Source organism: Oncorhynchus mykiss, chromosome 26 (genome assembly GCF_013265735.2).
Source record: "Oncorhynchus mykiss isolate Arlee chromosome 26, USDA_OmykA_1.1, whole genome shotgun sequence".
NCBI classification, from domain to species: Eukaryota; Metazoa; Chordata; class Actinopteri; order Salmoniformes; family Salmonidae; genus Oncorhynchus; species Oncorhynchus mykiss.
The window spans coordinates 8153142-8168933 of NC_048590.1; the positions used below are offsets into that span (position 1 = coordinate 8153142).

General features: G+C 44.7%; 1 protein-coding gene across 6 annotated transcripts in view; it reads left to right on the forward strand.

The window, feature by feature from the left end:
• LOC110526843 (histone-lysine N-methyltransferase KMT5B-like) overlaps positions 1 to 15792 on the forward strand; it is a 39366-nt gene that overhangs the window by 4482 nt on the left and 19092 nt on the right. For 4 of the 6 annotated variants that reach the window (XM_036964171.1, XM_036964170.1, XM_036964173.1 and 1 more), the window contains exons 2-4: positions 10851 to 11101; positions 12482 to 12629; positions 15477 to 15642. In XM_036964171.1, the coding sequence (XP_036820066.1) occupies positions 10939 to 11101; positions 12482 to 12629; positions 15477 to 15642 (477 nt within the window). In that variant the 5' untranslated portion in view covers positions 10851 to 10938. Of the gene's footprint in view, positions 1 to 10850; positions 11102 to 11709; positions 11847 to 12481; positions 12724 to 15476; positions 15643 to 15792 lie in introns of those variants that run through there. The other 2 variants (XM_036964174.1, XM_036964175.1) reach the window with 2 other exon arrangements.

Here is a 15792-nt window from a genome sequence, read left to right on the forward strand (position 1 = left end):
GCCGTAATTGCATGCTCAAGAATGTGCTGGTTCTCCTACCGCTGCTGCCATTTTCAATGGCATATGAGAACATGTTTGAAACCTGGGAACATGAACACGCTAGCTAGCTCCTTTCGAACAACTGACTGGAGAAATAAGCTCATCAACTGTGTCTGCAGCAGACGTGATACCCTCCGTCATGGCACTGAAACACCTGCTCAACAAAACAGCAGACGTGATATCCTCTGTCATGGCACTGAAACGCCTGTTCTATCAAAACAGCAGACGTGATACCCTCTGTCATGGCACTGAAACGCCTGCTCAACAAAACAGCAGACGTGATACCCTCTGTCATGGCACTGAAACGCCTGCTCAACAAAACAGCAGATGTGATACCCTCTGTCATGGCACTGAAACGCCTGCTCAACAAAACAGCAGACGTGATACCCTCTGTCATGGCACTGAAACGCCTGCTCAACAAAACAGCAGATGTGATACCCTCTGTCATGGCACTGAAACACCTGCTCAACAAAACAGCAGACGTGATATCCTCTGTCATGGCACTGAAACGCCTGTTCTATCAAAACAGCAGACGTGATACCCTCTGTCATGGCACTGAAACGCCTGCTCAACAAAACAGCAGACGTGATACCCTCTGTCATGGCACTGAAACGCCTGCTCAACAAAACAGCAGATGTGATACCCTCTGTCATGGCACTGAAACACCTGCTCAACAAAACAGCAGACGTGATACCCTCTGTCATGGCACTGAAACACCTGCTCAACAAAACAGCAGATGTGATACCCTCTGTCACGGCACTGAAACGCCTGCTCAACAAAACAGCAGACGTGATATCCTCTGTCATGGCACTGAAACACCTGCTCAACAAAACAGCAGATGTGATACCCTCTGTCACGGCACTGAAACGCCTGCTCAACAAAACAGCAGATGTGATACCCTCTGTCATGGCACTGAAACGCCTGCTCAACAAAACAGCAGACGTGATACCCTCTGTCACGGCACTGAAACACCTGCTCAACAAAACAGCAGACGTGATACCCTCTGTCACGGCACTGAAACGCCTGTTCAACAAAACTGCCGACAGGCCGCGGGGTTAAAACGTACAGAAGTACTCTACTAGAGACGGTGAACAAGCGGGGTTCTCTCTGGGCCGTTTGACTGTGTCGCCATGGAGCTCGTTGGACCGCTACTTCGATTCAGACAAGAAACAGGGTTTACGTGAAATGTCTGGACACAGCTGGACAAGATGGAAACGGAAGAGGACATAGACAGACAGCTGAAACTTCACTACTTGACATGTATGATGAAATCCTGGTTGAGAATGAAACGACTGAACAAATGAACAATGAAACAGCACAGGAAGTAAGTGAAAGAAATAGGTTTTGATGATGTTTTACTGGTAATGGGGACATACTTAAATGCCAACAAAATAACTTTTTGGTGTGCGTTTCAAGTATTTAACTTTAACTTTACTAAAATGCTTAAGTCCGCTAAAATGTAAAATATTGGTTATCGGTTATCGGAAAATATTGAATATCGGTATCGGTCAAAAATGTAAAATCGGTGCATCGCTGTAAAATGTTTTTATTTAATTTTAGTTTTTTTTAACGTGAAGGGGTCTGAATACTTTCCGAATGCACTGTAGGTAGGGGTAAAGTAACTAGGCAACAGGATGAATAATAAACAATACCAGCAGCATATGTGATGAGTCATAAGGCAGAGCAAAGGGGTGTGGTCAATGCAAAAAGTCCAGGTCGCTAGTTCGTTAACTATTTCATCTTCGTGATATGGCACATCTGTCAGGTGTGAAGCGATTATCTTGGCAAAGAAGAAATGCTCACTTAACAGGGATGTAAACGAATTAGTGTACAAAATTTGAGTGAAATAAGCTTCGTTTTTTGTTGTGCGTATGGAACATTTCTGTGATCTTTAATTTCAGCTCATAAAACATGGAACCAACAACTTGTTGCGTTTTTAAAAAATATTTTTTGTTCAGCGTTAAATACAAAAACCACCACCTGGTGGACAAAGTGCACGGATGCTGTTTCCATATACATGGCAAAAATAAATGGTTTGGTTCCACCCGGTGGAAAAGAAGGCATTGGAGGACATGATCCACACATTAGACCCCCCCCCCCCCAGTACAAGCTGAGAAAATATTCATCAAAAACAGAAATTCTGGACCTTTACAACAGAGTCCGATGAGAGGTCCAGGTTTTGGTGTCGGGTGCGGATCCCTTTTCCTCGACCACAGACGTTTTGGTCCAGTGTTAACACGACACCGTACATTTCTCTTAAACAGTACACCTTACTGAAGACAGGAAACGGCATTCTAAATGCCAGAAGAAAAGCTTTTCTCCCAGAACACCACACAGCCGACTACCTAGCTGACGCACTCCGTAGAGGCACTCAAATAACGTCCGTTTTTGAAGAGAAACGGTCCACAATAACAACAAACAATACTGTAAACATTACAGCTGCAATTAGAGAACTGGGCTGGAAATGGTTGAATTGTTTTGGCCACAATTTAATCCTTTTAAAGTAACAAACTCTGTGTAGAATGAGTAACAGATAACAGAGGGAACCTTGGTTGTCTGCCTTACTATTAATGTCTCCTTCTCACACAGTAACTACATTTCAAAACAATATATTACCATTTGTAATGTGTAGTAGCCTTGGCCATGCACAAATCCAATTAAAAAAATGTACGAAAAAAAGAGTTGGGTTATTACAGTTTTGCTACGCTATTGTTACAAGCTGTGGTGATTTTTATAACATTCTTCTAATGTAATGTCACATTTTTATCCACACAGGACAGTGACTTGTTTGGGGTCAAAACAGAACATTATAAAGAATACTAGAGCAGTGTGCAGCAATTCACCGGGTAAAGGAGGCAATTCACCGGGTAATGGAGACAATTCACCGGGTAACGGAGGAGGCAATTCACCGGGTAACGGAGGAGGCAATTCACCGGGTAACGGAGGAGGCAATTCACCGGGTAACGGAGGAGGCAATTCACCGGGTAACGGAGGAGGCAATTCACCGGGTAACGGAGGAGGCAATTCACCGGGTAACGGAGGAGGCAATTCGACGGGTAGCGGAGGAGGCAATTCGACGGGTAGCGGAGGAGGCAATTCGACGGGTAGCGGAGGAGGCAATTCGACGGGTAGCGGAGGAGGCAATTCGACGGGTAGCGGAGGAGGCAATTCGACGGGTAGCGGAGGATGTCAAACGCCGTCATGGCAAGACATCGCTGTTTTTTGGAGTCCATCAACCAAGCGCTGAAGCCACGGAGCAATATGTCACCATCTCCTCATTCCATCCCAATGCTCACCCTGTTAAAGGAAGAAATCTTAGTGGACGAAGATGGAGGCACTGCACTGATCTGAAGGCTTGGGGGGGAAACAAAAAACATCACCTTCGTCGACCCTCGCTGCCGTTGGGACCATGATAGCACACTGGACGAGACTGAAAACAAAAGGTTGAGCATGAGGTAATCATCCTCGGACGAGCGCCTGTCAGAATAAGGGTGGAAGGGGTTGGGCAGTCTAATTGGGAAGAAGGGCTCAGCTGTTGCACTAGCTGCCTCCCGCCATTGAAGAAACTGACAACTTACCTGCATGAACCAGCCATTGAAGGAGAGGAGAACCCACTGCTCTGGTGGCAGAGAAATGAACGCAGTTTTCCTTTTACTCGCAAAAAGGTTGCCTACAAGTCATTGTGTAGATGTGCCACACGCTCAGCTTCAGAGCCAGTCTTTTGGCACGGGCAGGGAATGTCGTCACTCTTCAGAGAGCGATTCCTGAAAGGTGGACGTGCTGGTCTTTCTGGCAAAGAACTTGGATGGTTTTTTAGCTGCAACCAGCAGCATTGAATGTAGTTAGTTAGTCTACTTGTGCAATTTTTTTTCAGGAATTTGATAGCCTTATATAAGCCTTATTTAGTAGCTTTTATTTACCTCAACATGTGCAATTCAGTGCTGAACTATTCTTATTGTTTACTACTATTTGGTATTATTTGTTTTTAAGATCGGTCGGTGAACATGCTAACAATTAGCTATTTTGACTGTCCTATTGTACCTGGCATCTAAGCTGCTGGTCATTTCGAAGGCCTAAGTTTTATTTATATCTTTTTGTTGATCAGTAGGTACAATATTCATGCTGCTGAACAAAAGTCTGATTGTAGTTCTTGCTGGTGTTTCTTATTTAATAGTTTTGTTATATTTTGTGTCTTGTGTCGCAGGCTACACTGTTTTGTCCTGTTTTTGGAAGCAGCAACTGCTAGTCATTTCCATTCCAGGAGGCCTAAACCTTCTCTCACTTAGTTGTTTTCCTTATTAAATATTTACTATCTATTTGCAATCGTAAGTTGCGTGTTTTATATTTGAAGAAACGTAATGCTGTTTGTTCGTTTGCCAGCATGCAGAGTTAAAAGCCTTGATTCCCACCCTATCTGCGGTCTTCTTGTTTATGTAAACATTTGGTAATACCGTAAACCCAAGGATGGTATGAAGGTATTGGGGAGAAATGGATACCGCCCTATTCCAGGTTTGGTGCATCGGTACCGCTTGCCGTGCGGTAGCAGAGAGAACAGTCTATGACTTGGGTGGCAGGAGTCTGACAATTTTTAGGGCCTTCCGACACCAACTGATATAGAGGTCCTGGATGGCAGGGAGGTCGACACCATGGATGTACTGGGCCGTACCCACTACCCTCTGTAGCATCTTGTGGTCGGATGCCAAGCAGTTGCCCTATCAGGCGGTGACGCAGTGAGTCAAGATGCTCTCAATGGTGCAGCTGTAGAACTTTTTGGAGGATCTGATGAACCATGACAAATCTTTTTGCAGCCTCCTGAGAGGGAAGAGGCGTTGTCGTGCCTTCTTAACGACCGTGTTGGTGTGTGTGGACCATGAGGAACTTTCAACCCGCTCCACTACAGCCCCGTTGATGTAGATTGGGGGCGTGGCTCGGCCCTCCGTTTCCTGTAGTCCACCATCAGCTCCTTTTTGTCTTGTTGACACGTTGAAGGAAAGGTTGTTGTCCTGGCAACACACTGCTAGGTCACTGACCACCTCCCCTACAGGCGGTCTTATTGTCGTTGGTGACCAGGCCTAACACCGTCGTGTCGTCAAAGAACTTGATGATGGTGTTTTTGGAGTCGTGCCTGGCGACGCAGTCCTGGGTGAACAGGAAGTACAGGAGGGGACTAACGCGTCAATGCTGCGTAATTCTGCTGTCCAACTTTTCATTATGTAATCCCAAAATGTTTACTGCATATGTGTGCAATGAAAGTTCAACATTTCACCTTTTTTGCTACTATTTCTGTCAAATCTACGTGTACAATTTGATGCGTACGTTGGATATATCCAACTGCTGATGCAGTTTGGAGTGGAATAGAGACTGGGTCATCTGTTGGGTTGGTCCAGGGTGTCTGGGATGATGGTGTTGTGAGCCATGACCAGCCTTTTTCAAAGCATTTCATGGCTACAGATGTGAGTGTTGCTGCAGGGTTTCTGTAAATGAGACGGGTCCCATATGCATTGGCTGTGTAACCTGATTCGGGCATCCACCCACCGTGCTCAGAATGACACGAAATCACATTTTTAAATGATGCTATTTAATTTTAACAGAACATGCAAGTTGAGGATGCGATAAACGTGTCCTTACCGCGCACTTTGAAGCCAAGTAACGAACAGAAAAATCATTAGCCTGTTGCGTGTCTTTCAAGTTTGGCGAAAGTAACGTTCACCATTTAACAAATGCACCGTTTTACAATAAAGCATTCCATGTGTTTGCAGACCTATGTAATATAGCCTACTAATCCTGATGTGATGATTGGATAGTTGTAATTTAGTCTAATAATATAACTCATTCCATGTGTTTGCAGACCTATGTAATATAGCCTACTAATCCTGATGTGATGATTGGATAGTTGTAATTTAGTCTAATAATATAACTCATTCCATGTGTTTGCAGACCTATGTAATATAGCCTACTAATCCTGATGTGATGAGTAGATTGGAGAGTTGTAATTTAGACTAATAATATAACTCATTCCATGTGTTTGCAGACCTATGTAATATAGCCTACTAATCCCGATGTGATGAGTAGATTGGAGAGTTGTAATTTAGACTAATAATATAACTCAAGCACTGTTCACAATGCGTGGCTGAGCAGTATAGCGTAGAGGCCTGAGCTATAGGCTATATCATGTTTTTTTTGCACGGGTGGGGGGATACATTTCATGCAATTCTATTACACTTTAATGACTGGAGACATTTGCAGAATTCTTATTATTTTTTTTATTTTTTTTTTTATACGCCAAATGACAGGGTAGCCTACATCGCAGACACTGACAAACAGATCAATTAACATGACGTTGTCCATATAATGATCCTATGAGGACGGGGAGACACACATAGAATATGACGTCTAAACTGGCACCGACCCAACAACGATGAGTAGTGAATAATGCTCGGTGAGCACTCACCCGGGGATGTGGCCGATACTCTCCACTGGTGCTTAGGAGATGGGCTGTAGGCCTACTGTTGTTCCCATCTATTAAGTTTAGAACTAAACCATAGGTTCGTCTTTTCATTTTCTTCTCTTTTAAAAACAGTAGCCATTTTGCTTTTCCAAACTAGGTTTTCCCCAAACTAGGTTTTTGAATTTATAAATATTGCGATATGCCTGGCTGGGCCGTCTTTTACTTTACACTGACTGTCACAACTCAATCATCTATTAGGGTATTTACCAAGCGGGCTGCCTTTCCTTCCAACTGTAGGCAATGTGATTTAAAAATATATTAATTACGGCTAGGGGAAGCTAATGACCCTCTGTGGCCAAATCATGCTTTAGTCATGCTTTAGTAGCTTATATGAATGATTTGATTTAGTTCTGTACAGACAGGAGTAGGCTAATTAGGCTATGTAATTTTGGCAATTTAATTCAATTTACTTAGGTGGTGTGTCTATAAGAAAGGCTCATAGGGAAAGCTACGTCAATCTACCATCCCCCCCATTGTAGAAAAGTTGCTCTATTCTATTGGTCAGCTTGTCCAGAAAGAAATGTCCAAACCAGACTCCGGGATGATAGATCACAAATTCATACAACCAGTAGGACTAGGCTACATAAAAATAAAACGATCAGAACGTTTTGGCTTCAAATGTTGATCAACTATTATTTGTTAACATTATTAGTGCAGTAAGGGTATGGGTGAATGGGCATCTGGCTACCAGACAATGAGAGAATGTTGAAAACCAACAGAACCTGAGAGAAAGAGTCTACTGGTTTCAATGGTATATGTCTATAAACCAATAGACTACTGGTTTCAATGGTATATGTCTATAAAACAATAGACTACTGGTTTCAATGGTATATGTCTATAAAACAATAGACTACTGGTTTCAATGGTATATGGAAGTCTTTAGAAAACAATAGACTACTGGTTTCAATGGTATATGGAAGTCTTTAGAAAACAATAGACTACTGGTTTCAATGGTATATGGAAGTCTTTAGAAAACAATAGACTACTGGTTTTAATGGTATATGGAAGTCTTTAGAAAACAATAGACTACTGGTTTCAATGGTATATGTCTATAAAACAATAGACTACTGGTTTCAATGGTATATGGAAGTCTTTATAAAACAATAGACTACTGGTTTCAATGGTATATGTCTATAAAACAATAGACTACTGGTTTCAATGGTACATGGAAGTCTTTATAAAACAATACACTACTGGTTTCAATGGTATATGTCTTTATAAAATAATAGACTACTGGTTTCAATGGCATATGGAAGTCCAAAACAATAGTCTACTGGGCATCTGGCTACCAGACAATGAGAGAATGTTGAAAACCAACAGAACCTGAGAGAAAGAGTCTACTGGTTTCAATGGCATATGTCTATAAACCAATAGACTACTGGTTTCAATGGTATATGTCTATAAACCAATAGACTACTGGTTTCAATGGTATATGTCTATAAACCAATAGACTACTGGTTTCAATTGTATATGGAAGTCTTTATAAAACAATAGACTACTGGTTTCAATGGCCATGTGGAAGTCTTTCAAAAAAAGAATTGCCTCCTTTGATATTTTGCCTATTAAACGTCCAGTCCCTGTGTCCTGTCCAGGACAGCCCTCATCCCTTGGTTCTTCTCAGGGGCTCCTCCATCTGGCTTCTCCGTATACACTTACAAGCTGGTCTGGTGTTATCGAAATGGATCATTCTGGAAATAATCAGGAAGTTTTCCAGAGACATTGTTGCACGGAAAAGTTCTCTGTCAGTTTCTGCATCCCACAGGGATTCTGTGGATTCCCCATTTTGGATCTGAAAACACCAACAAGGATAAGAACCCCTAAGTATGCATGTTGATGAGTTTGGTCCATCTCCTTCCATCTCTCTCCAAAAAACACACCTTCCCTCCAAAATTAGTGCAGTCCAGAATTATTTTCTGTATGGTGTCTGGGATGAACAGTTGAAGAGAAGACTTTATGTCCTACACTACTTGTATGAAATGAGTAACCGCCATCCGCGTCGACCCTGGTTGCATCCTCCCCGTTAGCAGTCATGGGGGGGGGGGGCATTCCTTGGGCAAGAACACCATTCAATTTCACCATTTTTTTAACGTCCGTATTTCTCTTCCTGCAGGCTGATGATGAGCTTGGGGCTGGTCCTGGGGCTGGTCCTGGGGCTGGTCCTGGGGCTGGTCCTGGGGCTGGTCCTGGGGCTGGTCCTGGGGCTGGTCCTGGGGCTGGCCCTGGGGCTGGCCCTGGGGCTGGCTGAGGGTCAATCTCATCCTCTTCTTACAACTCACTGTTAGATTCTGAGACATGATCCTCATTCCAAAGTGGAAGACTCTCCTTTCACACTAGCTTCTCTCTCTGCGAAAATTGTTTCTAGGGCCCTCTGAGCAGAGATTATATTTATCAATACTGATTGATTGTGGTAAGGAGTCACACATGCAAAGATATTTATTTGTTGTGTCCCTCCTCCAATTTGCACCTGGCTGGGGTAAAGTGTGGGGAAATAGAGGTTTTTACGATGTATCGAAATAATGTACTGTAAGAACATTGTGCAGGTTCCCGCATGACATTGTGTAGTTTCACACACTACAAAGGGTAAAGAGTGTGAGAAAAGCGGGAGGCAGGGAGACAGACAGGTTCTTGGTGCTGTGTTGAAACAGCGGGTCCAGGGAGGAGGAAGACAGGGAGACGGACAGGTTCTTGGTGCTGTGTTGAAACAGCAGGTCCAGGGAGGAGGAAGACAGACAGACAGGCTCTTGGTGCTGTGTTGAAACAGCAGGTCCAGGGAGGAGGAAGACAGACAGACAGGCTCTTGGTGCTGTGTTGAAACAGCAGGTCCAGGGAGGAGGAAGACAGACAGACAGGTTCTTGGTGCTGTGTTGAAACAGCAGGTCCAGGGAGGAGGAAGACAGGGAGACGGACAGGTTCTTGGTGCTGTGTTGAAACAGCAGGTCCAGGGAGGAGGAAGACAGACAGACAGGCTCTTGGTGCTGTGTTGAAACAGCAGGTCCAGGGAGGAGGAAGACAGACAGACAGGTTCTTGGTGCTGTGTTGAAACAGCAGGTCCAGGGAGGAGGAAGACAGAGTGAAGGCCCACAGCAAACCTTTTTGTTTCATATTTCATTGTTTTCACCAACACACACACTTTTGCACACTTTTACTACCCTTGGGTCCAGCTGACCTAACACCACATATGTAATATAAATGTGTAGGGGGGTGCACAGTGTGCCCTCAATGAAAATGAGCCAAGGCCAATGAGTCTCAGGTTGAAAAAATAAATCATAGTATAATTTTTTTTTTGTAAACGTTGTAAATTGGTCCCACAGACCCGAACACCACACAAGACTTAATGAAGCCGGCGACTGATGTGGTAAACTCTTCAATGTTATCGTTCGAATCTCGGAACATATTCCAGTCTGTGCTAGCAAAACAGTCCTGTAGCTTAGCAACCGCTTCATCGGACCACTTCCGTCACTGGTACTTCCTGTTTTGAATTTTTCCCTGTAAGCAGGAATCAGAAGGATATCTTTATGGTCATATTTGGCCAAATGGTGGGTGAGGGAGAGCTTTGTATGTGTTTCTGTGTGGAGTGAAGGAGATCAAGTCGCCTCTAGTTGCACAGGGGACATGTTGCAGCGTCACCTCACCAAATACACAAGTTGCAATTTCTAAATGTGGTTGTGCATCAGCAGTTTCTCTCATCATTCACTGACAGTCACTCAATTAGCCCTTGTCAGCAAAAAAAAATGTTATATTCATTCGAAAGTTAGTCTAGCGGCTAGCTATTTAAATTTGTAGTAATCATGGTTGAATTACCGACCACTTTTGATTTTTAGTTTCTCTCTCACTCAAATATCATCATATTAAAAACTGCAAACATTTCTCTCCACCATATGGAAAAATGTGTAGATTTGCAGGAAATGAGCTGTAAAACTGCACTTTTTTGTTTCTACCCTATTGGCAAAATCAGTATAATTGCATGAAGTTATAAAATTGCTAAATCTTGTCTTCGCCCCATGGCAAAATGTGTAGAATGGCAGGAAATTAATTCTAAAACATTTTTTTCTCTGCTGTCCGGTGGGGGCGAGGGCTAAAGTGATTTGCTCGCAAGGTGGGGGGTAACAATATCTCGTAGGGGCCCCAAAATGCTAGGGCTGGCTCGGACTGAAAATATGGGTATGCAGGCACTTTGATCGGGCCCACACCCATCTCTTCAGGGTGGAGACCATGTCTTCAGTATGACTGGATGATGTAATGAGATGGTGTGTGTGTGTGTGGTCTCTAACCGGGCCTTCATCCATTCCTCTTCCCACCCCAGGTGACGGCCCCTAGCTTCCAGTCTTCCCCACTCTGAGTGCTCCCTCAACTCAGAGACTCAATGCAACTGGACCAGGGGGCTTGTGGGTATGAAGTGGCTGGGCCAATCCAAGAGCATGGTGTTGAATGGCAGCAGGTACTCCACCAGTGAGCAGCAGCCCGTGAGCCAGAGCCAGACCCGCTCCCAGCAGCAGCTACACCCACAGAGGAGCTCTCTCCGACCAGGGACTGGCAGCAGGAGATGTAGCCGCCGTGAGTACTGGGACTGGGAATATATTCTATCATATGTGGGTCATATTCATAAGTGTACACCGTATCAAAACGTTTTACAACGGGAAAACATTTTGCAGCAAAAAACAAAGAGTTTCTTATTGGACACGTTCAGGTAATCCTGTCCCGTTTTCAGTCCGTTGGCTTCAGTTTGTTTCCTTTTTCCTGGTTTTTGGAAAAATGAGCCAGAAATTGTAGTTTTTCTAGGTGGCTCCCATTTTGGCTGTAGTGTTTCCAAGCGCGTGGAAGAGAGCGCGTTCTTTGGTATTTTTCTCCGGTAAAGACGATAACGTTTCTCTGTCTTAATTTGTATCGTTTATTGACGTATTAGGGTACCTAAGGTTTGATTTATAAACGTTGTTTGACTTGTTTGGAAAAGTTTATTAGTAACGTTTGGGATTCATTTTGTATGCATTTTGATGGAGGGAAACTGGGTGGATTATTGACTGAAACGCGCCAGCTAAACTGAGTTTTTATGGATATAAAGAAGGACATTATCGAAACAAAAGGACCATTTGTGATGTATCTGGGACCTTTTGGAGTGCCAACAGAAGAAGATCATCAAAGGTAAGGCATTTATTATATCGCTATTTCTTACTTTCGTGGCGCACCTGCCTGGTTGAAATATGTTTTTCATGCTTTTGTACGCCGGGAGCTGTCCTCAGATGGTTTGCTTTCGCCGTAAAGCCTTTTTGAAATCTTACACAGCGGCCGGATTAACAAGAAGGTAAGCTTTATTTTGATGTATTACACTTGTGATTTTATGGAAGTTAAATATTTATAATTCTGTAGTTTGAATTTCGACCCTCTGTAATTTCACCGGATGTTGGGACGCCACCGTCTCACCTGCCCATAAGAAGTTAACAACATATATTGGGCGGTCAAATTTGGTCAATTTTTGCAGTGAAAATAACAAATTAAAGGATTATTATTATTATTATTAACAGTTCGCATTGTGAAAAGTAATGTAACATCGCTTATGATTTTATACTCCCAATTGTTACTCATTTTGTGGAAGAAAACATTTATAAATCATAATAATAATTTGACCAACGTCCACAGTGGTGCTGCAGGTGGTCCGCAATTTAAATTATTTACTTTTACACGTTTTTTTATTTTTATTTTTTTAATCAATAACAGTTGGGAGTATTAATCGTATTCTAATCGATATTACATTACTCTTCACAATGCAAATTGTTAATCATAATATGACCGCCAAGACATGTTAAAATGGTTCCGAGTATGGTGTCCTCGAGCTTTTAAATATTGATTTGTGTGTTCCCCCGGAATGGGAAAGGTTGAGGAACCGCTGGTCTTAGGGGGTAACTTCACCGTACTCATTTACTCTCATGTTTTTCCCAGGGTTCAGTGCGGCCAGCCTGGAGGCGGAGCGACGCTGTATCCCGTCCTCTGGGATGACCGCCAAGGAGCTGTGTGAGCACGATGACCTCACCACCAGCCTCATCCTCGACCCTTACCTGGGCTTCCAGACACACAAGATGAACACCAGGTCAGTCTGGGGCCTTAACCCTAACCTTAAACCTGACTCTGATCCTCATCCTCATCCAATACCTGGGCTTCCAGACACACAAGATGAACACCAGGTCAGTCTGGGGCCTTAACCCTAACCTTAAACCTGACTCTGATCCTCATCCAATACCTGGGCTTCCCCTGCTAAACTCTAGACTGATTTTAAAGAGTGTGAGATTTTGGCAATTAAACTCATGGATATCATTTTTATGTCTGTGTGCAGTTTGAAGGTTGCTAGCTAGCGTTAGCTCAATGACTGGATGTCTATGGAGTTCTAGTCATTGTGCTAACACTAGTTAGCAACGGCTCCTGAAACAGCCTTCCACTTCCCTCAAACTGCACGCAGAGACATAAACATGGTTGTCCATGAGTTCATCTGGGTAAGTTTCCCAAAATCTCACACTGTCCCTTTAAGATCAGAGTGACAGGTTAGTATCCAGCCACCGCATGCTCCTCCTCGTCTCCCTGCGGCGCGGTGGGCCTCATCTCCCTGCGGCGCGGTGGGCCTCGTCTCCCTGCGGCGCGGTGGGCCTCGTCTCCCCGCGGCGCGGTGGGCCTCTTCTCCCCGCGGCGCGGTGGGCCTCTTCTCCCCGCGGCGCGGTGGGCCTCTTCTCCCCGCGGCGCGGTGGGCCTCTTCTCCCCGCGGCGCGGTGGGCCTCTTCTCCCCGCGGCGCGGTGGGCCTCTACTCCCCGCGGCGCGGTGGGCCTCTTCTCCCCGCGGCGCGGTGGGCCTCTTCTCCCCGCGGCGCGGTGGGCCTCTTCTCCCCGCGGCGCGGTGGGCCTCTTCTCCCCGCGGCGCGGTGGGCCTCTTCTCCCCGCGGCGCGGTGGGCCTCTTCTCCCCGCGGCGCGGTGGGCCTCTTCTCCCCGCGGCGCGGTGGGCCTCTTCTCCCCGCGGCGCGGTGGGCCTCTTCTCCCCGCGGCGCGGTGGGCCTCGTCTCCCCGCGGCGCGGTGGGTCGTATCACAGATTCCAGATGGTGTCGACATCATTACATTTTTCATGTGTTTTTTAAGTAGAATGTGCGTTTTAAAGAGTCCCCAGAAGATCTCTGCATCATTTGTGTGGGGTTGCCAGGCAACCTGTCTATATCCCGAACTGTATTTACAAAGCATCTCAAAGTAGCAGTGCTGGTCTAGGATCAGGTTCCCCGTCTTATTCAATAGGATTTAAAAGGCCAAACTGATCCTAGATCAGCACTCGGGACACTGCGAATATGGACCCAGACCTAGACCTCATCTTTCCTCCGCTCTCATCACTGAGCCAGGTCTAGACCTCCTCTTTCCTCCTCTCTCATCACTGAGCCAGGTCTGGACCTCCTCTTTCCTCCTCTCTCATCACTGAGCCAGGTCTAGACCTCTTTCTTCCTCTCATCACTGAGCCAGGTCTAGACCTCCTCTTTCCTCCTCTCTCATCACTGAGCCAGGTATAGACCTCCTCTTTCCTCCTCTCTCATCACTGAGCCAGGTCTAGACCTCCTCTTTCCTCCTCTCTCATTACTGAGCCAGGTCTGGACCTCCTCTCTCATCTCTGTCAGAGTGCTACTGTCTGGAAAAGCAGTATAGAAATCGAATCAATTGCAGTTACCAGAGGTGGGACCAAGTCATTGTTTTACAAGTCACAAGTAAGTCTCAAGTCTTAGCACAAGTCAAGGCCGTCAAGTCTCAAGTTCTAGACTTTGAGTTTCGAGTCCTAAACAAGTCATAATGTGCTCTTCACCAAATGTAATACCATTTCATATTTTTAACAGTAATAGTTAGTATATTACATTCACGGAAATCAGGAATGCTTTTAAAAATATATTTATTACTATCCAAGTAAACTTTATATTTCCATTGAAAAACATGGGTATCCATAAGAAAGCGCCCCCCCCAATAGCAATCGAGGATCGCTATGGGGCTCAATCGGGTGATGTAGGCTTGCACACAATCGCCCAACCTTAACACACACGCACACACACTCTCTCTGTGTGGTTACAGTAGGCTAACGTATGTCAATGGTTTTAGGAACAGCAGTAACATCAGGTAGGATTTAGGCTACCAACTGTCTAGCCAGTTGTAGCTCAATCTTGGGTGCAATGATCACGTTCCCACACTGACTGACTGACTGACTGACTGACTGTGTGGAGGCTCATTGATTTAACGTTACATTAGCCTACTGGCAACGTTATGAATGATATCGCTGTCGGCTGTATTAGCCACGACTCACCGTTCTTTGTGCATCTTCAAATGGCGAACAAAGTTGTAAAATTGTTGCGTCTCCGTCTGTCATTTTCTTCCCGCATGTTTTGTAAGTTGCAATCCGTTTTGTTGTTGATACAGCGTCGTCTTTATATCACAAAATAAACATTTTGGAGATCATCTTTCCAAGGGCTCCATCTGAATTCACCCCCCCCCCCGACGTTCCTCTGCACTGCCACGCACAACTTTTTCTCAGCTGGCACAATTTGATTGGCTGCTGTCCGATTCAAACTGTAATCCGTTAAATTAAGAAGTTGATGCGCTGCACAATTGTTTTTTTTTTGAATAGCATAATTTTTAATATTTGGGCTTGGGGAGGGTGTCAGGTCGAGTCAAAAGGCTCAAGTCCAAGTTGAGTTGCAAGTCATCATATTTGTGACTCGAGTCTGACTCTAGTCCAAGTCATGTGACTCGAGTCCACACCTCTGGCAGTTACTCACCGTGAGGACTTTAGAATGCATCAGGAAATGTTTTGTATGTGCCATGTCTCTTATTCACTTTATAGTCTTCCTTTTTGCTAGATAGTATGAATGGTATTCGGAAACCGGAATGTTTTGTCGTTATCGACGACACCTGTGATGTCGTGACAGGTTTCGACCAATCAAGGGAAGACAGGAAGAGCTGAAGGAGATTATCGAGCGGTTCAAGAAGCACGACAACCTGGACAAGGCTTTCAGAGCACTCACCTCTGGAGACTGGTCCAGACACCACTTCCTACACAAGTCTAAAGCCCAGGAGAAGCTCTTCAAACAACACGTGAGATTACAACACCACCGAGTCACAAATTACACTCTATGCCAGGTCACAAAGGTTCACCAAATAATAATAAATGAAGTAGAGTCTGCACCAATCAACTGATCTAACAACATATATTTTATTAGGTTGGTTATCCACAAGATCCAGTCC